We start from the raw sequence: 25,419 nt of genomic DNA on the forward strand, positions 1-25,419 counted from the left end.
TCTTCTACGTCAATCCCCAAATTGAACACCACAAACAGCATATTAAAGCTTGCTTTTTTATCTTCAATATTTCAGTGAACCCTTATATTATTCCAGGTCATACATAAAAATCTACCTCCATCTATTTGTATATTATGAAACCTCATAAATAACTGTCATATAATTGTAAAAACAACAACAACAAAACCCACATTTAACTGATGGTGGTACTATATGGTTGCTATTCTATTTTCTAAGCATCTGGGGTTTGTTAGTTGATTCACCAACTTCAGAAGCACACAATGGTCTCTCAAACACAAGTCTAGACCAAGGAGGCTCTATACCAGCACAAACCATCCAACCCATAAAGCCAGAAGAACAAAGAAAATCCCTGGTCTTTTCTTGTTTAAGCTAATCAGACTGATTTATTATGTTCCTGTCAGCAGTTGTTTATCTCACATTTGAGCTAATTATTTGTCCAGTTCTAAAAATGTATAAAAAGAAGAACAATAGTCCAACAAGTACAAGTTACTCCATTTACTCACCAATCCATTTCCTTTCAACCTTCCCAGAGTTCAAACACAGGAAGCGTGCAAAAATCTTCAGTTAAGTGGCAGAACTTTCTGAATAATTGCTAAAAAGAAACTGTGTCCACACGGATCAAAGATAATTAAAAGGAAATCATAAATGGAAAAATGTTAAAGTATTTATAACAGTAGACAGAGGGCCACAGGTGCCATACAGGTGAACCCCAGAACCAGTTTCCAGGTCACATTTTAATTAAGAAAACATTCATATATACGTCAATGTGAAACAAAATATTCCAAAACTTAGTATCTGATATATGCCAAATCTAGTTTGCCAATATGCAATAGCATTATTGTTATTATTTAGTTAGCCTACCCCCTACTGCCTCACAAAGGCAAAATTGATTTTGGAAGTGAAGAGCTTGCATGATATGCAGAACACATACTCTCTACATTCCTTCCATTAACCCACTTGTGAATTAAGCTTTTTTATGCCACCAATCAAACTCCCCAAACTTAGTGTCCCTACATACATTTCAATGTATGGATATAATCTATTTTCCTCCTCTAGTCCCATATTCTCTTGTGTCCTTCATTAAAAAAAGTTTAACCATCAAGTGAAAAATGTCCACAGGCATCTTGCATTGCTTTATTAAAAAAAAAGCAACCAACCAAACAAACAAAAAAAACCCAAAAAAAACCATCCAGACAGCTTCTTTTGGAGAACAGCTTTACATTCCTGAGAGTGAGTAACTGTTGGAACAAGACTGCCTCTAAATGTTCCAGGACTTGTCAGACATTGTAATCGGGGGACTTTCCCTGTGGTTGTCGCAGTCGAATTTGTAAGGTAGAAAATGCTCCCACAGTCACATGAAAGAAGAGCTGCCACAGGTTGCGCAGTTCATACAGATACATGTTACACAAGCAAATTAACCCAAAAGTCAGGAAGGATTTGGCATTCCTCCAGCCTGTGTAGTATACAAACAGGTAACACTGTCAGGAAATAAAAAAGAAATCTGATTAATGTATGAAAAGTAACTTCCGCTGAGAAACACTATCTGGTCATTGAGAAATTACAAACCCAAACCAAGTAAAAGTCTAAATCAAACATGTAAGAACAGTATTAATGTAGCAGTCATGGAAGGGTGAAAAGCACCTGACAGCAATAAAAGGTTACATTTTACTTCCATTAAATGCTCTTTATGAACAATTCTCTCACAATAATTTTTTACAACCGGCAATAATGAGTGGCCCATGACAAATGAAAGTCGATGTTCCTGGCAATCTCTGGTCAAAACACACTCTGTTCCACTTGAGGAATGGAGAAGGACCAGGAGCCAGGGTTCAGTCTTCTTCAGACAAAGCAATGGGAAGGACAGGGAAAATAGCAGGGCCCTGCAGTGGGAATACTCAGCAAGAGTATACTTCAGCAAGAGGCAAGCCCCCAGACACCAACACAGTGTCCTGCCAGGGTTAATGCAGAGAATTAACTGATAGATGTGGAGAGTCTACAAATACCCACCGCCCTTCTTCAGCTGGTGCAAGACGGATCACGTGTGGAGAGAAATACACAACAACTCTACTATAATTCCACCACGTTTTAAGAGTCAGTTTCTGTACACCATGGTGTAACGCAGAACGTCAGGACTGCCCGCAGTTCCCAACTCTACCTTCTTCCTACTGCAACTAGAAATCTCTTCAAGTCTCTTGCCTTTAGAGTTTTCACCTCTAAAAGGACATAGCTTTTACATTCACATTATTTTTACTTCTGCTATTCTTCAAATTTCTTCCTTGACTTCTGCAAAAAAACTGCTTGCCCCCCACTCCGGATTCTAGCCATTTCTGTCTGCTGAAGAAAGTTTCTACTGTGCTTCAAGGCAGGCAACGAAATCACTTGGGCTTACTTTGTATTCCAAATCTGTTCCCAGTGGATATATAACCACGCTCACACAAATTTTATAACAGCATCCATCATCACCAGACTATCTAAGTATCATTTTCTGTTCTTCTTGGGCATTTGCCATGTTTTATCAGTCAGAGAAGCTAATTTTTCTTTTTTTTTTTTTCATTTTTCACGTTCCTCTAAAAAGGGCCAAAGCATTGTGCATTTCCAACTGAACAATGCAATTTATTGAGATCACTTTATATTCTATACAAAACTCAACCACTTTCTTATAAAGCACGTACTTCCACTGTAAGTGTGACTGAGGTTAACAAAACTACCTGTAATTTTGGGATATCTAAATATCTTCAGACATATGAGTACTGCCAGTAACAGCAAGATTTGTACATCCTTCCTCCAAAACAAAGTAAAACTAGAGAAAAGTAATCCACATGCTTCAGAATCTAGATAGAATTTCTCTGAACTTGCCTGGCCATTTCAAGCAGAGCAAACGCAACCTATTTGTGCTGACAGTTTTACAAATCATATATAAAAGAGCAATTAGTTGGCACTAGTATCTCAGCAGTAAGAGTTGAGATAATTTTCTAGCACTGTCGCCTCCACTGACAACATACGAAGAAATGTAGCTAATACCAAGATTAAAATAAGAGTCAGGATATGCTTAATCAAAATCATTAACAAATATGAAACGTTTAAAATGGCAAAGTTTAAAAATGTTACTGCAACATGATGTTGAATGACTCTGAATTTTACTGAAGATCTGTTTTAAATTAATTCAGCGGCTTTTCGCTAGTCTAGGTTTGAGATGCTACAAGATTTGCTAGTTACAAAACAGAGCACCACTCAGAAGGCCAAAACACCTCATTATAACAAGTGCTATTATGAAATTCCTGAGGTTTATTTTTCTTCTATTAAATGGAAGTGTTAGTATGGAAGTTACTGAGCATGCTTTTATGTAGAAGACTCCTCTGTGCTACTTCAGAGATTTTTATTTAGGGGGGGTGGAAGGGGTGTTTATTTGGAGTGGGGTTTTTTTAACAAATGGTAAGAAGTGACTGAAGGCTCAGCTCCTGACACTTTATACACTTCAGGTTCAACTGAGATAGTTGTTACTTTTGTACATTTTCTTCTTCAGAAGAAAATTAACACCAATTTGAAGAATTATTTAAGGCAGCAGCTAATGAAAAGTCAAAAAGTGGTGAAGAACACAAGTTGTACTTGTGTCCTGCACCTGGGTTGGGGCAATCCCAAGCACAAATACAGGCTGAGCAGAGAATGGATTAAGAGCAGCACTGAGAAGGACTTGGGGTGTTGGCTGACGAGAAGCTAAACATGACCTGGCAATGTTCACTTGCAGCCCAGAAAGCCAACCACATCCTGGGTTGCACAAAAAGAAGCATGACCAGTAGGTCAAGGGAGGTGATTCTCTACTCTGCTCTCATGAGACCGGACCTGCAGTACTGCGTTCAGCTCTGGGGCCCCCAACACCAGAAGGAGGTGGACCTGTTGGAGCAAGTCCAGAGGAGGTTCAGGAAGATTTTATCAGAGGACTAGAGCACTTCTCCTACGAAGACAGGCTGCAAGACTTGGGGTTGTTCAGCCTAGAAAAGAAAAGGCTCCAGGGAGACCTTAGAGCAGCCTTCCAATAGGTGGAAAGGGATTTTTTACAAGGGCATGTAGTGACAGAACAAGGGGGAATGGCTTTAAACTGACAGAGGGCAGATTTAGATTAGATATTAGGAAGAACTTCTTTACTGTGAGGGTGGTGAGACACTGGAACAGGTTGCCCTGAGCAGTTGTGGCTGCCCCATCCTTGGAAGTGTTCAAGGCCAGGTTGGATGGGGCTTTGAGTCTAGTGAAAGGTGTCCCTGCCCATGGCAGGGGGGTTGGAACTAGATAATCTTTAAACCCTTACAACCCAAACCATTCTGTGATTCTACGATTCTATGTACTGTGACATTTTTCTAGAGATAAGTTATAGAGAATGGAGATTACAGTTAACCTGGACAAAAGGCTGACTGATAGAAAGGCTGATGTGAAAAGAAAATCCTGAGACGTTATTTCATCTTATGATCTGACACTGTATTAAACATTGGCACATGGACTCAAGTAGAAACCACATACTCCACAAATGCAGGAGATTAAAAGTCAGAAGAGTTATAGTAACAGCAATTGACCATGACAGACATTATAGTCATAGCTAAACATAACAGCAGTGTTACTGAATAACAAATGCCAATGGGCACCAGAATATCATGCCACAAATTAGATAGGAAGGTCAAATTCAGATGCAGAAATGGAAAACCTACAGACATGAAATATCAGACAGAAGAAAGAAAACATAGCGGAAAGCGACTGAAAGCTTTGAAAAGGAAGGAGATGCACTATAGTGTACAAAGAGATGAAAATTCTGGAGTGTAGTACATAGGTGTTACTGGTACTACTGTTACTGGATTTACTTCAAATCTCCCCAAAAGAAAGAAGTAGTAAGGCATTTGTCCAGGTGGTTAAGCTTACTTGAACTATGAGACTACTACTTTAAGGAAATGATATAACCTCCACTGCTTGTGACTTTACAGATAAATTGTAAGCTCCAGACAGAAAAATACACCAAATCTCTTAATCAACTAACTGGAGAAACACACCAGCAAACAGAAGCTCTTTGTATCAAACTAATTAAAAAAAAAAAAAAACAGAGCAGAAATTATTTTTATAATCACCCTATTCAAGTATCCATGACATTTAAGAAAACGTGATGACATTTATGCACGACTGGGTAATGTTTCTAAACTCTAGTGAATTATGCAAGCAGAAGAACACACCTGGTACAAACAGGCTGCTGTTCCAAGAAAAAATGCAATAACATAGCTGAAATCTTCACCTTCATTCTGTGAAAATAAAACAAAATAGAATAAAAAGCCATGCCTTTACAATGTTTCAGTGAAATACCAGATATTTACAGTATGGAAGGTATTCATTATTGTTAAAATAGTCTCACATAAAGATTTATAATAATTCCTGTATTATGCTAAACCAAAAGAGTTAGCACTAAATTGTTATTTACTTATATGTCTGGAAAAAAAGACAGACAGTGATCTGGAATCTGACCAGAATGTTTATTGACAACAGACAAGTAATGCTGAGATTTTCAAAAGCCTTAAAGGAAGGCCAGATCTAGCACTGGATACTTACCTTCTCCAGATGCCTTTGAAAATTCAAGTCTAAACACTGTCACTGTAACTACCTTTTATAAAACTTTGTAGAATTATGCCTTCCTCCAGCTTCACAAGATGGAAAAGAGATAAAAGGAGAAGACAAACTGGCCACTAGGGTGTGGTAAAATTCTACACAGAGAGTAAAGCAGGCAGCTGTGTGTTCATGGCAGTGAAAGCAAACAAAAGTACATGAGTTTATCAGAAAGATTATTGGAAAATTACATTTTCTTGAAGGAAAAGATGGAAAAATTTACTTGAAGTGATAGATCTTTCTACTCCATGTTTAAAAACAAACTAAAAAAGAATTCCTTCTAACTTACTCAAATGGGTTGTTACAGTTTCTATAGAGCTGAACACAATAAATTTGCATGCTCAGTGATTATTCTAACCAGATTTCAAACAAACATCTGCAACAATCGGAAACTTTCCCAGGAAAACAATGGGTATTCATGCAAATTTCTTCCTTGAAAGGCGAGTATCATCTTGATAAGATGATGGTCCATTCAGAACTACAACACGTTTCTGCTCAGAGTACGTTCATTGTGAAGCATTTCCATCTCCAGTGCTGACTAGGAAAAAGTTTACATGTCTGCACATAAAACTTACCTACACGATGCAGTACACTCCTAAACTGTATGTAGGTCTACGCTGGTGCCACCATATATTTTCTGGAGCATAGCTAGAGATTTTAGCAGAGTTTTGCTAACAGCCAAATAAAAACACTGATTACAAAGGAACCACTAATTCAGAGACAAGTTTTTGAATGACTTCTCAGAAGTTCCATTAATCTTGTTTTGAATTATTTCTCCCTAAACCTTGTGGGTTTTTCCATAATAAAGTAAATTAAGAGAAATTTTAATGGATTTTTAGTGTCCTCATTTTCCAGAAATTAAAAAACCATCTTCCACCTGTACTGCCATCTACTACCTCCAGATGCAAAAACATATAGAATAATAATAATTAGCTGTCCTATTATCACTTAAATAGCTTAATCTCGCATTGGAATTTCTTTTTAAAAAATCAGCTGCAGAAAGGTAACAAAACAAGTTCTAGAAATATTACACTAAGTGGTAGAAATCTGTTCAGTACCATGTGTACTACAGTGTACTTTAAATTCATTTCTATTTATAAACTGAAAGAATTGTGCATAACACAGAAATATCTAATCAGCAATAAAGTAGAACTGAATGTTCACGAATCCATTGGTTTTTCTTTAAAAAACAACTCAAAAGAAGGACCTAGTATGGAACACTTTCATTAACCCTGTGCATATATTCATTAGTCTTCAGGAAATGCTGAGGCCCCAAATATTACCACTTTATTAAATCTTTACATATATCAATAATTATATAAGACAACTGCAATATATCTTCTTTACCTTACTTCCCTAAAAAAAGCCCTTTACGTATCAAAAGCATTGCAGTTATAAAGTCCAGATATATGTTTGAATAAGAATATTATCTATTAGCCAAGCAGGACGATTCTCATTTTCTTTCAGAAAATTTCCACAGGGATTTTAGTTTCTACCTCCATCCCACAATAGTAGAACCCACTTAATGTTAAGTCAGTCATTTTTTGTGGTAACACACATGAACTTTCTGCAGGTGCTTGCCAGCACTACTAGCATACTCACTTGAATTGCTTGAAATCATTAACCACTATTAGTTTCATTGTAGCAATGAGAATACAACTCATGAGATATTGAATTAAAAATGGAATAGAAAGAAACTGAAAGTCTATAGGGAGGGTCAGAGCAGAGTGCTCACATAAACAAATGTTTGTGGGGAAGGTTGCTTGGTGAGGGGGTTGTCGTCTGGGGGGATGGGGAGTTGGAAGAAATCACTTCACACTTCTCCTTACATTGATCCTTTCAGCACACAAAGAAAAATGATATCTTACTTGAGAAGGTTTGTTCAAAACAAAGAAAAACCAAAAAACGTTTCTAAAAAATAGTTTTACAAGACCTGTTTAAAGATCCCTGATCTGGGGACCTTTCCAAAAATAATGCTCAGATTTTCGAAGCTGTTCATCATTTCTCTCAAGTGTTTTTAAATAACATCTCTGAAAATTAAACGTCTCATATCCCGGCATAAATTTAGAAAACAGAACATTATGTTCACATACTCACTGCTACCGAGGTTCCTAAGGAAGGGGTCAGCCACCCACCTCCTACTGCTTTTGAAACTCACAGCCTCAATGAATGATGCATCACACTCAAGAAGGATGCACAGATCACAATCAACACAGGTTTCATTAACAGAGGTCTGACCTCACAAACAGTATCTCTGAAGACAAAACTGGCAAGATTTAGTTCATATAGCAAGCATCTTCTAAGGCGATATTATGCTTACTGTGATGCATAACACTTAAACTCATAAACATGTACAATACCTGGAGAAGACTTTCTATGGCATGAAAGCCACGAATTAAATTCAAAGCCCCACATAACAGGCTAAGCACAAACGAGACAATCCCTGGCAGAGTCACAGGTTCCAAGCGCTGATGAGGAGCTGCAAAGTAGAAGATCAAAACAAGATATCAAAGGTCAAAGCAATGTCTTGAGAAATTTAGTAAAATAGTAATCTCACTTTTCAGTGGCTTCTAGCTCAAAAATAGATCACGAAGCAAACCACAAAATGTCAATTTATTTTTTTTTTTAAAGAAGAAACATTTTAAATATTTCAACACAAGGTTTAACAAAACATATAGTTTCCTTCAATACATATATATAATTGTCTTATTATATTTAGTCCTTAACTCCATACATTCAGTTTATTCAGTATGACACTGAAAGCTGCTCAAACATGCCAGGAAATCAATGGCAAATGATGCACTTGCTAGTGAAATTTGTCCACAATTAGCATCCAGCTCATAAGTCAAGAGCTACCCTTAACAACCTCCACTTTTCTTTAACACTAATGCATTAGCAGAGCCGTTGAGACTGATTCAGCTTGTTTGCTGAACAGAACACTATAAGGCAAAGCTATTACAGTCCCCTCCCTTAAACGGTAGAGCTACCCAAGACACAAATAAAAAGACAGTTCTGAAACTAAGCTAGTATCTATATTACAGCCTTATACAGATCTTCTGGATAGTCATAGTACCTAGAAATCTCTTACAAAACACATTAAAATTAGAACACGCTTTCTCTCCATGCACACCCACTCTTTCTGGCTCATATAGGGTCACAAGTACATAACAGTTGTGTATGTTCCTCATTACTGTCCCCTTCCATAATTAATAACAGAAAGCAAATATGAAAAAACAATTAAAAATCTCTTAACAGCCTAGGCAACACTGGGAAAACAACAGGACCACTAAGCCGTACTTAAATCATTCTGTTCGAGTCAACGAAGTGTAAAGATGTGACAATGAGGTTAATGAACTATAACATTAATAGAGAGAGGGGTGTCAATTGTGGTTGTTTGCATTGCACAGATCCAGGAAAAAGCGCTTTCCGAACAGTTTATGAAGTTACAGAACCTAAACAAAAAATGACAAAAGCTATTTTACACTGATAAGCAGACGGGGCTGTCTAATTATGAGTGTGTGATAACTTAAAAATAAAACACGAAATCAGTTCAGTTAGCTCATTTGTGCTGAATTTAAGTGCAATTGGGATTTTTTTTAAACAAAAGCATAACCCATGTTTAATTTCAGAGCTTATTGCTTTTGTAACTGTAGTGCATATTAGAGGAATACACCCAGCGATGGCTCACTTAAGGTTAGATATGCTATTTGCATACCAAACCATCCGCTTTCAGTGACTCATAACCGGTTGTTTTGTTTTGGGGTTTATTAAATCATCTCATCTAGAGAGTGGCAAAAAGCTGAAGGTGCATGTGACTGTTTTTAGCCAAAAGTAATTGCACTTCATTTACTAGTGGATAAAATTAGTTCACTGCTCTTCACACACAGCTCTCCAGACAATCTCATTTTCCCCATATATCAGGGTAACCTTAAAACATCATGTGTTAAATCAGCATTTAAAACACCTCTTTGAGGACCATGGGGGGGAAAAGAGTCCTGTCAGCCAAATCAAGACAATCTATGAAGGATCATAAAATACTAACTTTTCTCTCTTACTAAAATAGGAAAACAAATCCAAAAACTTTTAAGGACATTGCATGCCACTACTGAGATCATTAAGCTCTTCAGGCTTAATAAATGTCACTGTTACAATCAAAGCAATAAGAGTAATTTACATACCAAAAAAAAAAAGGCAAACCCAGAAGAATGAAGGAGGTGTCAGAGAGGGCAGGGTAAGGCACAGCTGACCTTCAGGCAGTACATACAGAAATGTTGCAAATATTTAACTGCCAAATCAAAAACCTCTCTAACGCAAGCCAAGGATCAAACAAAGCACAAATTCTGAATTAAAATGTTGATGTTTAAATAACAATTTAGGACATTTACTCAAAGTGAGAAACTGCAGTACTTGTAAGGCCATTTATTTAAAAATAAAATGGAAGAAAAAAAAAAAACCCAAACCAAAAACCAAACAACAAAACCCACACCAAACCAGCAACAAGTTCTTGTGTGACACATGATGGTGTCATTGGGCAAAAAGTAACCTTGATTTGACAACTGTTCTTTCATTACACCTGGGTAGGGGCAATCCCAGGCACTGCTACAGGCTGGGCAGAGAAGAGATTCAGAGCAGCCCTGCAGAGAAGGACTTGGGGGTGCTGGTTGACGAGAAGCTTAACATGAGCCGGCAGTGTGCGCTTGCAGCCCAGAAAGCCAACCGTATCCTGGGCTGCATCAAAAGAAGCGTGACCAGCAGGTCAAAGGAGGTGATCCTGCCCCTCTACTCTGCTCTCGTGAGACCTCACTTGGAGTACTGTGTACAGTTCTGGTGTCCTCAACATAAAAAGGACATGGAGCTGTTGGAGCGAGTCCAGAGGAGGGCCACGAGGATGATAAGGGGGCTGGAGCACCTCCCATATGAAGACAGGCTGAGAGAGTTGGGGCTGTTCAGCCTGGAGAAGAGAAGGCTGCGTGGTGACCTCATAGCAGCCTTCCAGTATCTGAAGGGGGTCTACAAGGATGCTGGGGAGGGACTCTTCCTTAGGGACTGTAGTGGTAGGACAAGGGGTAATGGGTTCAAACTTAAACAGGGGAAGTTTAGACTAGATATAAGGAAGAAGTTCTTTACAGTGAGGGTGGTGAAGCACTGGAATGGGTTGCCCAGGGAGGTTGTGGATGCTCCATCCCTGGCGGTGTTCAAGGCCAGGTTGGACAGAGCCTTGAGCCACGTGGTTTAGGGCAAGGTGTCCCTGCCCATGGCAGGGGTGTTGGAACTAGATGATCTTAAGGTCCTTTCCAACCCTTACGATTCTATGATTCTATGATTCTATGATTGAAAAAAAGCTCAGAAAATAGTAAATTTATCCTAACCTAAAACATCACACATCAGCATGCTGTCTCCCTACTTCTAATGCCTGCCAAAACCTACATTCATTTGAAGCAAAATTATTATCCATAAGCTGCACACTTTATGCTTCACAGATTAATAATTACCCCTATTCCTCACTACACAGCACAACTTTGTCAAAGGAAAAGAGCTGCTATTTAAATTGCTTTAACAAAGAGGCCTAGACACTAGCCCTTGGATACATATCTAATTACAAGTATAAGCAAGTAACAGACAATGCCCCATCAGCATAGCCAAAACTAACACATCAGATTCTACTATTCCGTATAACTAAACAAGATTTGCATATACCTAACTTCCTCCCTCTGCATGCTACTCAACTTGATTTAACATACTTAATTCACTTATAGCAAGTCATATTTTTTAACAGGACAGCATATTCAGGCAATTAAGCAAACCGTATATTTTTGTGAGAATTTGTCCTTAAAGCAAAGGAGAAACTTTGAAGTCTAGCCAACTGAGTGGGTAGGAAACAACCAGAGAAAGTTATATCTAAGGGTGGAGAGAAGCAATGAATGTAAAGAATTACAAAACTATTAGCAGACTTGCTAGAAGTGGGTGACTGGTCAGAGATCTCTATGGAATTCAGAGGAGAGGAAAATTAAAAGTAACTGAAAGAAAAACAGAAGAACATCAACATGGAAATAAAAGAGGAGAACACAAATGCTTCTGTAAGTCAAGTTGTGGAGAGGTAGTGGAAAAAATTGTAAGATTGTCTGCTAATTACTGTTTAATTTTACTTCATAGTAAAAAAGATTCTTACACGTGCTATCTCTACACTGTCTCATAGCACCTAGAATTCTCAGGCTCAAGGCCCCAGCAGTACACCTAAGGTACCCTAGTAGCAAGTAGTTTTTAATTTTCTAGAGGAATCCTTATGAGTAAGTAAAGTAATTAGGATAATACACTGACAGAGTGATCCTATTTTTAATATATATATATATAAACTGCACAAAATCAAGCTGATCTCTTATATTACAAAACTGTAGGAAGTGTTTAGATTTATGATTGTTATTTTCATCCCAACACTATAAAGTGAACAGCATTCATGTATGTCTGCCCAGAATAACTAGCCTTATAGACAAGAGGTGCTTCTGGAAAAAAAGGGGAAGATATTAACTAACTAAAATCAACACTTCCTTTTATTCTATTTATGATTCTGCTTCACTAAACTTGGAAGGCTGAAATCAGATTATGTGAAGTAAACGTCAGAGTTTCACAAGTGGATTCCACATATTAGTGCAAGGACTTGGTGAGTTTTAAGGGATCTGTCCTGCTGGGAAACATCTAAAGATAGGCCTCAAACAGATTCAGAGCAGTCACTTAACAGCACAAACCACAGAAATCCACATTTACCTCCTACATGAAATAAATTAAAGTTTAAAAAAAATTAATGACTACTTAAATGTATGTGGCAAGTATATACAAAATTGCTATTATTAACACTGTACACAAGGCACTTATTTTTAGAGAGTACATCCTTTAGCCAGCAGAGCTCTTGGGATTTTCACAGTCACAGATACTTCCTGAAGTGTTGCTTCTCCCTCTAGTTGCTCTAACTCCTGACACTATGCTATTAGCTTATGTAATCATTGGGTCTTACTGGGCAGGAATAATAAATATTTTCATAAATCTTAAAAGGTCAGAAAAAGAAAGATCATCTTGTTAGGTGTTCATCTTCATTTGCTTATTTTCATGCAGACTTTTTTTTTCCCTTCAATAAAGCAGTCCGTTGGATAGACCCATTTCTCCCTCTGGATGCCTTGGAAATACATGCACTTTGAGCAGAGGACAAAACTTTGGACATCTAAGGTAAAACACATGTAAGGTCAAGGCAGCTTTATGCTTTAAGAACATCATGGTGAAAAAGTTTTTTGTAAAGACAAAAATATCAAAGATTAATTCTACTACTCTGCACTTGTCTCACTTAAGGATACAAAACCAAAAGACTGAAACTTACCTGCAGATATCTTACCAGTACCCTTATATTCAGCTGCAGACAAATGTGCAAACCCATTCGCTGAACCAAGTTCTGACAAGGAAATTTGGTAAGGTGGTCTCAGTTTGATCTCTGTCTGCATGTCAGCAAGATTCATCTTTGTTGACAAAGAACGTGTGTTGTTATATCTCTGTTTGGTCCTCTGAATGAAATTATCTGTGTAAAATTTAAAATAAAAAGGTATATATTTATGTACTTTTGTTAATTAAATAATCCAAGACCATGCAGCTTTATGTATGACATGCTTCACAAATTGAAATATGTTGTTTGAAATGCCTGTGTTTATTTTGGATTTTTTTTAATACTGTTTCTGGTTTGTGACTAATATATCATGGGCTATTTAATTATGCACTAAAAAAAAATAAATTGAGCTCTAGAAATCTAATTACATAATAACGGTGAATAAACTAATGACTTTTCACTGCATGAGACTAAATGCATTGCGAATACAATGATTTTACTGCATTAATTCTAGCTTTTCCGGTAGTTTGGTAAATATCCTTTATGAAAAAATGAATTCCTGCATTCAAGTATAAATTTACTTGAGTATGAAATACGCTTGCAAAATATTCAGGCGGAGGAAATTAATACCATATTAGACAGATATAATGACTGTAACAGATCTACATTCTAACTGAATAACTAGTAGAACAAAGAAGGCGTTGGGGAAAATAGAAAGTATTCACAGAAATCTTCCTAAGATTTCTGTGAATAAGACAACAGTGTTACACAGAAATTGTTAGAAATTGCCTGACTGAATTACAGACAGGAATTAATCAACCGGAATATCTTCCCCCACATTTCTAAAACTGCAGTTCTTTGTGCTCTAATGCATTTTATAGGAATGTTTAAAATACCTGCCTAACATGTAGTATTAAAGCTACAGATATTAATGGAATCCACAACGGCTGTTATCTGGTATACATAAGATTAGTATTTGGAGCTTGCATGACAAGATTAAATGCTTCACTATATCATAAGACAAATAAAAATCTCTCCCTTTCATGTACCGAACAAAAATTATACCACGGTTAAGAGCAAACATGAAATTGCAGTCTTTTAGTTGATAAATTTATTAAGCTAAATGCCTTTACAGGCATTAAGTATTTCTACAGGTCTGAAGCCAAACAACTCCTAGTATAATTAACTAGAAGATGAAATCCAGATTTGGTCACACAAGGCTTAAACCAAAACCTGCTGGAAAGAACAGAAAGATTAAAAACAAGTCTGGATAAAACTCTAGTAGCCTAATTTAATGACCACAGAACTATTTATTTATTGATTCTAAGGGGAGTTAAATCAGATTCTAAATCCACTTGAAATACAGCTATAAACTGCCTTTTTTTAATAAACTGTAATTTTTGGTCTGTGTATGTTAAATTGCACATCTATTAAAATACTCATTTGTCTTAGTGTGTGAATCAACAAAAAAAGAAGTCAGATCCTTACCAAACTCTATAAAACAGTACGGTCTGACAGCAGTATTTGTCTTCATCATATTGTAGGTAGTGATGAATTCTTTCTGAAGCTCATCCAGGAAGCAGAAAGCCAGGACACTGGGATAATTTTCAGTGCACAACATCATATAGCTTACTCCCAGAGAACTTATAAAGCTGTAATTGAGACAACAAATTGAAAATTTCAAATTTTAATCCAGGTAATTTGCTGCTTCGCTAGTCTGATTTCATATTCTATAAGCAGAAAAGCAAAAACTGCTCTGGGGTATTAAGGGAAGTAATGTTTACTGAGAAGTGTAACATTATTCTATAAGAAAAGCAATTTACTTTTAGGTGAAGTTTTAATTTAACACCACCTTGTATGATCATATGAGAAGCTATGTTATACATATCCATGTATGAATGTGCATATGTGTGCGTATGCATATGTACACACTCTTACACACATGGAACAGAAAATAACATAAAGCTTTCAGGATAAAAACACAGTAGGTTTGTCCCGTAATAGCCTTTCATTCATCTCAAATGCAGAATACGCGATCTGGAGCACCCCAAAGATGCAAAAACTTATCTTCAGATTGGGGCGGGGAAGGGGAGGTGTGGCAGTTGCTTCTTTCTAAAATATGTAATGAAATAAAACTGTTCTGTAGAATACGGGATTCATCATTCTCCACAGACAGTCGCAAGGATGACCAGAGATGGCAAATATGAAATCAGAAAGGGACAGTTTTCAATATACATATCTCTAGTGCATTTAGGCAATTCATTAAACAGTTTGCATTTTAATGAGACATTCAAATTTCTTCAAAACCTTTATAATGAACTTATACACTTAAAAGTAATCAAAGCCAAAAGTAATAAAAAAACCTTCCTGACTAAGTCTTATGTGTCAGTCTTAAAAGTTTCTTTAAAGCTGATCAGTTTACAAGCCAACTACAGCTGAGGTTTTAAAGGAAACATCGACTAGAAAAAATTAAGTCTGTGCTGGGCCTGATCCTGAGAAATGCTGGAAACTCACATCTACCAATGGAAAATGGAGAAGGTGGAGCACTTTATAGGATCATTCAGGTGGTATACTTTTCACTACTGTAACTTCTACATGTTTGCTAGGGGTTAGGATGAAATTACGTCATTTAAAATAACATATCTAAATTAGAATCAGAATTTAGCTCAGCTAAAGTGCAACTGAATTACTGACTACACACACTAACACCTAGTTACCAATACTAAGGAGAAAGATCACACATAAACAAAATTAGATTCAAAGAATTATTTCACAATCATCCAAATTTCACGCTGCAAATGGGAAAAAAGAGCATCTTTTGAATTAGTACTTAATCAGTGTTGTCATGCAGGTACACTATGGAATTGACTTGCTAAAAAGATTAGGAATAGTTATTAAAACAAGAAGTCAAAACACAAAAGTGCGAAAACAAAAAGCATTGTTGTGAAAGTGCTGAATGAAGCACTAGGATTGGTAGGCTCCATTTGACCATTCACCACTTGACTACACACTGCCTTCCCATTCCCGCACTCCCTCGTGTGCCATTTGAAAAAATTATTGAGTTATGCTGGGGGTTTAGGGTGTATTTTCTCTCAAGACAACAGAAATCCTGAAAGTACAATAAAAGGGTCTAATAGCATAACATCCTAACCACAAGTGGTCAGAAATACTGGGTTATGAAAGCATTTGGGTACTTTCTAAAATGTGTGCAGACAAAAAAGAGAAAAAGCAATGAACACTAGTTGAACTAGCATGATGAATAACATGTCTGGTCGCTTTCATGTACGAAACAACCTTGAAATTTAAAGAAATATTTCTAGTAGGTCAAGGGCTTAAATATTTATAAACATACTATTTCAAACTAGAACTTCCACTAAGTTTGAGTAGATTTCAGATCTTTCTACAATTTCTCAATCAAGTTTTGATACATAAATACAGCCAAGAATCAATCTTCTAATGCGAACTGTTAGCTTTATAAGTTAGACAGACACAACCCGGGATGTTGCAAACACATAAAAGGGAAATCTTACTTTATATTATACTGCCCGGTTTTCAGAGTACATCTATCAGGAAGCTGAGAAAGTTTCTTTGAGAGCATTTTAAAATATTTTCTACATTCCTGCATTCCTGTGCTCTGGTCATAATCGGTAGATGCAGACAGTGGGAGTCCATCCCTCACACGGACCACAGAGGCAGATAAAATCATAGACATTGCCAACAGAGTTAACGACAACCTACAACAAAACACAAATCAGGAGGAATCAGAACTAAAACAAAAACAAAGGAGTCAACTGTGATTATTCAAACTTCTCAAGCTGTATACTGGGCTCAGACTCAAGATAGGGCACAGAGAGGGTTTTCAACTGTAACTCAGATTAGAGTTCTAACTGCATAGGACCTATCAGTCTATGCAAACCACAAAGCAGTATCACATCTGACATTAATGTCACATTTTCAAATATTGTTATCTGAACCGCCAGAGTCCTCAGCCTTAGTACTACTGCAGCACTTGTACCCCTCAAGCTGTGAGTCTTTTTGTTTAGTGAGACAATTATAGTTTAAACAAACAAGAAGACTAGCTGGAGAGGAAAATGGTGTACTGTAAAGATACGCCAGATGGAAAACGATCCAGGTCTTGATCAAGCAATAGTATCAATGTGCTTTCATGAAACTGTGTTACTGAGTACATGCTTAAGTACACTGACCGAGACTTAAGTAACTTATGTACTACCAAATAGGAAATCTAGGATCAGGACAGCAAGGAATGTAATCTCTCTCTCCCAACCCATCATGGAATTTCTTACACATAAAATATCTTTTTTCTTATATGTGTCTCCATTTTCTTTAAATCTGCAAATGTGTCTATCAGTATTACACAAACACTGAGCAGGTGAAACGGTGCTCGCAAAGCCTACCTGTTATTACAGTATTTAATTTTCAAAGCATAATCATTAAAGTTTTGTGGAATACAGTCACTTAAAAAACCTGTGTATTTAAGCATTTCTTGATCAGAAGGAGAAAATTTATAGCAGGTATTTAACAGTATAAACACATATCCTGCAGACAGTTTTTCAAGACTGAAGACACATTTTTAAAACCTTCAATTTCTTCAAATCTGACATTAAATCAAAATATCCAAAAGTTTAGCAAGACAAACATTAAAAGAAGGAATACTTACCTGCTAAGTTTCACTACACAAATTTGTTCTCTTACAAGTGGGCGAGCTGCTAGAATTTATATGAAGCCAAAAGCAAATACTTCCTCAACTCTTAACACTACTCTGCAGACTCCTGCCATATACACCTATCACTTCAGAGATTATGAAAAAAATAGATTTTCGCCTTCCTCAGACGATGCTACTCAAGTTCCATAGAGTCACAAACTGCAAAAGAAAACAGATTTCTGAATACAGCTGAAATATGCTTTCGCATGCAATACTGACATGTTTACAGCACCTTTCAAACTACGACATTAAGGTGCTTTCAAGCCTTGGCAACTGAAGGACTGTATTCCAAAGAGTTAGGAATCCAAATTTTCCCAAAATAGCACTGCCTCTTATCCTAAAAGAGAGGAAATAGCTATTTTTTTCCCTGAACTCTCACCTCCCCTATTTTCCGCTACTCAAAGGTTACATATCCATCAGGATACTTACTGCATAATAATCAACATTCAGGTTTTTCAAGGGTATTTACTCCTCAAAGAGAGAGGCATATAATAATGAAGATGTTGCAAAAGTCTTGTAATTTTCAATTTAAGAAATTCAGCTTCATCAGCAGTCAAACTGCTTCAAGTCAAACTTCAACTTGCTTTCAGATGCACGACATGAGCTAAAAAATTCCAAATTAAGACCTTCATTTTTTACTTCTAGGGCATATCAGACTTTCACCAGTCATAACTGCAGCAGAAGCCACTGTTGCCTGTACTCTGCTGAATACCTTTGGGCTTTTATCAGGTACGCTTGTTATTTCAGCACTACAGAATTCCCTATTGTACAAAATGACTTGATCAGCTGGACAGAAAATCAGAAAACAGGACAACTTTAGGGCTTGCTCTAGATTAGCTTGCTGCAGGGAAGCATTCTATAAATTAAACACAGAAACTAGTTCTAGAAACTTTTATCTCTCTTTTTTTGAGTTCATGCATGTGCCGCCAGCAGGGGAATTCACATGTATGCACTTGGCACCAGTCTTCTTAACTACACTGCTAACCACATAACCCCAGCAGCTCAAGAGCATGACAAAATTGCAGAGAAGCTTTACATTGTAATGGTTCTCTGACAATAACCTCCTCTACCATTTGGACCAAGGCTAAAAGGGACTTTTGGGAGCTATATCAATATAAACAAAACAACAATGATGTGATAGCAAAGTTTAACATTTCCCTCATTAACTTACTTGCACAAAATGTAATTTCATGGATCTGCATTTCCACTGATGAAGCAAGTTAACTTCATTAGCACCTAATGTGAAGAACGGAACATAGCTCCATGTCCTGGTTTAGGAAATGGTAGCGAATAGGACAGTACTGCAGGAGAAACTCAGAATCCCGTAGCCAGCTCTCAGAAGGAAAAATATTGTTCTGTTGACTTTTAAAATGATCTTGACAGTTAAAGTTCATGTTGAGCTATCTGGTGAGAAAAGAACAAATGGAAAAAAAAATTAATAAATATATTTACTGGCTAACAATATTCTTCAGCTCTTTTTGTGAGAACATGCTTATTGGAAAGGCCTGAACACATCCCAGAGAGATTACTCTAGAGGTATTCAAGTAAAAAGAAAACTAGAACAATAAAAGTATTAAAACGTCTCTATTTTTTAAGTTAATTCCTATTCTTTCAGTGAATTTGAAGAAGTCCCATCATTTCCGCCATTTAAAATGGGAAAATATGTTACCTGTCTGCACAGTCATGAGTAACTCAGGGTAAAGCAACCTTTGAATCTGAATGCCATCATTCACCTCATACACTAACTTTAATTAACCTATAATCTACTCTGATCAGAAACCTGAACACTTCAGGAACATAACAGAACACAACCACCACTGTATTTCCAAAGCATTAAGATTTTTGATATTCAGTCTAACAATAGTTGCTTTACTCCTACAACTAAGGATAAAGAATACATATATCACTAACAATAGGATGTATGCATGGACGACAGACAAAGCAAAGGATAAAGATCCCTTCAGAGGTATTCTTTCAATTTTTATGTCTATAGGTAAATAAATATTCACATAAATATAGAACAAAAAAAGAGTTACTTGCTTCAAGACTCCTACTTATATGTAGAGAAATCAGGCTCTGTAACAGAAGATAAGCCTCCATTAAAACCTGCCAATTCTCTCCATGTACCATAAAATCACACAAGGTAAAAACTCTGGTTAGATGAACAGTCTTATGATCACCAGTCAGCCAGGCTTTATTACCATCATCTTAAAAACCCATCCAGTGAAAATATGCACTTTTTCCACAGTTTCCTAACAGTGAAATCAGAAAGCTATCTAAAAAATGCAGCTAATAAAAGAAAATTGCTTTGGTTGCAAGATCACACATATGTAAAGAGATGTGCAATACATATACTGCAAGAGAACATTCAGTCTTACTTGAAAATGTATTAATATAGAGAAAAAGTTTACTAAATCTTCAAAATAGAAGAGCTGTTGTACTTGGCTCTCAAAACAATAAGGCTCTACAGAAGGAGCCAAGTGGTAAATTTGATATAGGCTTATACATGTAGAAATTGAAGCACATTAAGGATACAGTAGTGGTTTAGAACTATCTTTAAATGTCTTTTTTAAACATCTATACAGAGCTGCACAAAGTAATTCACCATGCCATTAAAAATTTCATAGGTTTTTCTCCAAAAAGTCTATATCCATCAAACACCTGAAGATGATAAAAGACTGCACTTTCACCAAAAATGGTCTATGAATCCATTACAGGTGCAAACAAATGAACAGGGATTGGGTTCACTATCTCATTCCATGACAGAACTGATGAGCATCACATCCAACCAGCAGGTGTTCAGCTCATGGTTACCATAGATTGTTCTTCACAAAACACGCAGTTTTGTGAATGTGCCAGTGGAATTGCTTGTCACAGGATGTGTTGATGCTAAGATGTTACATGAATTCAAAAAGCAACTGGAAAAATTCATAGAAAAACTACAGGGGTTATTAAAACTGAAACACTACCATTTGCTCAGCAAGATTCTGACCCTCAAATGGTCACCAACAGGGAGAGTACAACCACAGAAGCATCACTCCATGCTCTTGCTATTCTTAGTTTCCCTGTGTGCATCTACTTCTGGCTCATCTTTACCGATTTCCCCTTACACCGACACTTCACAGGCCTCCCAGCAAACAAGAACTGGGAGAGCTCACAGAGAAGAGGAACATGGAGAAAGCTGACCACGGCTTTGATAAGAATCAATCGAAACGGTCATTCCTCCCTGAAGCTGTCCAACTTACCATACATGTCAACCTCCCCTGGTTTCGCAAATAGGAATTATCATATGTGGCTTCAGTTTAATTTCCTCACACGACTGAGAAATCTCAGATGATGGAAACTAGAGTCTGGTTTACTGTACTTTTTTTTTTTTTTTTTAAGACATATTCAATTATCATCTTGTTTATTTTGGTGTTATGATGGTATTTGATCCTGAGGCACCATCTACAAAAGTCCTAGAAAGTGGGATGTGTTCCACTCCTTTGTAACAAATTGGTCTTCCAACTTGTGATCTTACAGTAATTGTTTTATACCTCTCTGACATCTTCTTATAACTTTTTTTACAAGGAAGTGTTTGAAAGTGACCTGCGAATATGCTCTGCTCAGGATACTACAGTTTTTAAAAAACAGTCCAGCTTCACAAAAATTGAAAGATTCTAAGTAAATCTAGTGTAATGGCAAGCCCACCCTCGTGTACCTGCCTAGCCTTCAGCACTAACTTAATCAAGGCGCTTGTTGCCAGGATGTCTGCCTCTCATGATAACCTTCCATAAAATATAAAACTGGGAAGTGGGTGCAAGGCGCACACCTGCTTGACACAGAATGAAGATACAGTTTTTGTGCTTACTTCAAGTGTACATAGCAGTGTTGGACAACTTTCTGTCCCCACTTTTGAGGGTTGTGACAGCTGCATTATGCAGGCAGAAGTCTTAATTTTTCCACTCTACAGCATACTTAAGAAATCCGTATTACAAACTATAGCGGTACAGAAGCACACAACGAATAAAGCCACTTTGACATCATCAGCTATGATCAGACAAGTAAATAATCCTAAATCACTAGCCCATATAATCCTTCCCACAAGGCAGAGGAAAAAGAGGGAGACACAGTCAAGATTCTGAAAAACTGAGGGAACAGAACAAGCCACATCCCCAAGTTTGGGAACCTGATCCTTTCATTTACCACCTACTCACATGGCAGCTTTGACACTATCATCTGCAGAACAGGAAGAGGTAATGTGGTTACTGACTCACATGGGTTCACACTGCTTTAAATTGCAAAACTTCACACAAAAACGTTGATGCCTACCCAGCCAGCCGGGATAGCAACAGATCCCTGCTACAACAGCCTTCTACTGCGAAACGAAACGGCCTTCACGAAGAGGCCCGAGGTGCCGCCGGTGGCCTCCCGCACCTGCCCTGCCCGCTGCAACCAGCCAGGAGCGAACCCCGAGACACGCGGCTGGAGGCCGCCGGTGCCGGGCCCGTCCCTCACCCTGCGGCTTCAGCGGGCAGGCTGCCACCCTAGGGCACGGTAACCCCGGCTGGGCGGCGGCCCGGAAGGCGGAACAACCGGTGACAAGTCGCTTCGCCTCGCGGGACCGGACGTGCGCCCGCACCGGCGCACCGAGAACCCTGCGGTGCCCCGGCGCTCCCGGGACTGGAGCCGAAGGGAGAACGCAGGCGGCAACCGCGATCCCGGCCCGGGGTAGACCGGGCAGACGCAGGGCCCTGTGGCAGCACTTTCCAGCACCGTCCCGTCCCCCTCCTTCCCTCCCGCCCCGCCTCCCTCCGGCGCGCGGAGGGCAGGCCGCGTCACCCGGCAACGGCACCGCGCGGGAGGGGCTCGGGGTACTTGCCTCACCGGAGCGCCGCGGCGGCGGCACCAGGGCGCGCCAGGCATTGTGGGTACTGGCCACGTCTGCCACGCGCCAGCCCGCCCCGCCGGCGGAGGAGCGCCTCCCACGTGACGCGGACGCCGACGCGCCATTGCTCCGCGAGCGGCGCGGGGCGGGGCGGGGCCGGCCCTGGGGGAGGAGCGGTGGGGCGGCTCCCGGGGCTTGGGTGCGGTTCCCTCAGGCGCGGGCTCCCTGAGGGGAAGGGGCTCCGTCCCGGTGCTTCGTGGCGGCGGCGCTCGGTGCAGGCCTTCCCGGCCGCTCAGAACAGGGCTGCCCGCCTGGCGCGTTGTGTTGGTGGTCGTTGGTGAAACGGGCTGAAGTGTCCCAGCACCATTCGTGTTGCAGAGCCCCCAGTGTGTTGGGGCGGTGCTGCTGGTTCTTTGCTTCACACGTCTATGACTAATTCTTATTAGCCTCCTTTTCAAAAGAACTGTGGTTTAGTAATTGTGCTCCTTGGGTTCTCCTGTGGAACAGTGTTTAACTGTAGCTGGCTAATTTCCACCAGGTTCAATGGGCACATACAGACATCGGCATGTGCTGTATAAGTAACAAGATCCACACTGGGTGTTTTCTGATGGGGCAGCAAATACGGCTGCAGATGGGGAAGAGGTAGGGTTGATGGTGACATAGTTGTCACCAGAAGAACTGCACAGAGATGACACCAGCTGCTAGACTAATTCATTTCCAGACAAACCAACTGGGCATGTTTCGACAATAAATGGCAATACAAAAATGAAAGTTGGCAAATCTCATTACTAATCCCAAAGTGACATTCCTATTTTAAAACTAGTTTCTTGACTGATACGAGAATAATTTTCTCCCTGCATTACTCTTCAATATTACTGTTTTCCTTCCGTATCATACAGTTTTAGTCTGTTGGCTCAAATCTGAACTGAAAGCAGCTTATTTCCTTGCTAACGCCTTTTAATTTCTCCTTACATCTGTTACTACTTCACTATCCAAGTGCTTGTAGTATTGCAAAGAGTGTCAGGGTAGAGGTAATGTACCTTGTACTCTGGACTTCCAGCCTCTACTGAGCTTCACTTAGGAGCAAGATAGGCAGGAGGACAGCACTGAAGTGTGTTAACACTCTCCAGCCTTAAGCCTGCCATCTCTAAGCAGCATAAGCTTTTTTTAAGTGGACATCTATGGCAATCCTGGATACCTGTGAGACATCACCTCACTCCCTACCCCTGAGAATGCTGGTGATCCAGGTATGATAAAATGATCTCTTGGATTTTACAACCAGACGTAAGTTGCTGTTGCTGAAGATTAATTTCGCCATTTCAACCTCCAAGCTTTCTCCTCTGTGCTTCAAGCAAAGCTCAGCCAATCTGAGAAATCAAACTGTCTGTGCCAAAACAAGGCTGCAGCGAGGGGTATGAGGTTGACTATGGCTCTGGAGTTGAGTAACAGGGGTGGAGGGAAGATGGCAAAAAAGGAAAGATTGCTTTCAGAGGAAGAGGCAGGGAAGCGGTGAGGCAGGGAGTCAGGAGATGCAGGTGGCATGGAGATGTAGGAGAGGAAGGCAGGCGCAGGTGAGCAGAGGGGCCACTGCAGGAGAGGTCACCTGCAGCTGCTTAGTGAAGTAGTTTTTCTCTGAACATAAAAGCCCGAGGAAAAAAGAATCTCCTTGAGACTGTGGGAGAAGACTCTTTTCTGAGTATCCTTCACATACTGAAAGCTGGTAGCTGCGGGAAGCTGTCAAAGATGTGCACCATGAAAAAGTCTTGTTTCAGCCTTGCAAGGGATGCAGGTCTGCCTGTTTGAATAAGCAACTTTGTATCTCTGAGTTAGTGTCTTGTCAGGAAGAAACAGTGTTCTCTGTCAGGCTTTTGTAGAGCTGAGCATGGGAACATCTCAATCCTGACTGACTAGGCACAACTGCAGCCTACGTTCAGATGATACATTATTCTGAGTGATTTCCAGAGAGTCCTTATCCTGAATAAACAGAGTGCACAGTATTACAAGCCGCTACACAATTAAACAGCTTATGATAGCATCTACTATAGTGCTGAGAAGGAGTGATTACTTAATTAGAGGCTGCCTAAAGGTTTGTGATAAGTGCATACGTGTGTAATTTTAATTTTTCTAGTTCTTCTGAACTGTTTATTTTTCAAGCCTAAAATTCTCTTGACCTTTGTAAATGTTTTGAAGGGTTTTGCATTTACATAAACAGGACTTCAAAAACTGTATACACATCTATTAGTTAAGACTTTCACATTCCTAGGGGAAGAAAACATAATATTCTTTATTTTCAGGTGAACCTGGCCTCAAGAGGTTACATAAATTGCATGAGGTCACTGACAGAGAGAGTGGCAGAATCAGATTAAAGCTCCAGCACTCCCAGCTCTCACAGTGAACACTATATCATACCTGTTACTCAAGAATTTGCATGGCTAACAAGCCAGTTACACTTACAATAGTCTTGTCCCATTGACTCCCCAAAGACATGAAAGCTGTAAAACATTGTTAGAGGGGCACCGTGCAATGAATAAATCAGTGAAAGCTGCAGCCAGAGATAAAATTGAGATTTGTAAGAAGTAAATCCCGTCAGTGCAAAGGGAAACTAAAGAGTGAAGGAATGTAGGTGTTTCGAAAGGAGAAGAGGGGAGAAGGTGAAGAGCAGTACAAGACAGGGTATGGACAGCATCAGAGGTTGAAGAGAGAGGAGCACAGGGAGGACCTTGTGGTGTCAAACCCCTCAGACATGGTATGTCTTCATGAATACAACAAAATAATGAAGCCATGTGCTTGCTTAATGTGTTATCAGCC

At 39.0% G+C, this 25,419-nt stretch overlaps 1 protein-coding gene across 5 annotated transcripts in view; it reads right to left on the minus strand.

The window, feature by feature from the left end:
• Positions 1-22,663, minus strand: part of SEC22A (SEC22 homolog A, vesicle trafficking protein) — a 45,536-nt gene extending 22,873 nt beyond the window's left edge. For 2 of the 5 annotated variants that reach the window (XM_030487021.1, XM_030487020.1), the window contains exons 1-7: positions 22,566-22,586; positions 18,916-19,148; positions 16,552-16,755; positions 14,510-14,673; positions 13,022-13,216; positions 8,016-8,134; positions 5,232-5,297 (exon numbers count right to left, since the gene is read on the minus strand). In XM_030487021.1, coding sequence (XP_030342881.1) covers positions 5,232-5,297; positions 8,016-8,134; positions 13,022-13,216; positions 14,510-14,673; positions 16,552-16,733 — 726 coding nt within the window. In that variant the 5' untranslated portion in view covers positions 16,734-16,755; positions 18,916-19,148; positions 22,566-22,586. The other 3 variants (XM_030487017.1, XM_030487018.1, XM_030487019.2) reach the window with 3 other exon arrangements.
• Positions 22,664-25,419: the final 2,756 nt, after the last annotated feature.

The sequence above is a fragment of the Strigops habroptila genome, chromosome 5 (genome assembly GCF_004027225.2).
Source record: "Strigops habroptila isolate Jane chromosome 5, bStrHab1.2.pri, whole genome shotgun sequence".
Classification (NCBI taxonomy): Eukaryota; Metazoa; Chordata; class Aves; order Psittaciformes; family Psittacidae; genus Strigops; species Strigops habroptila.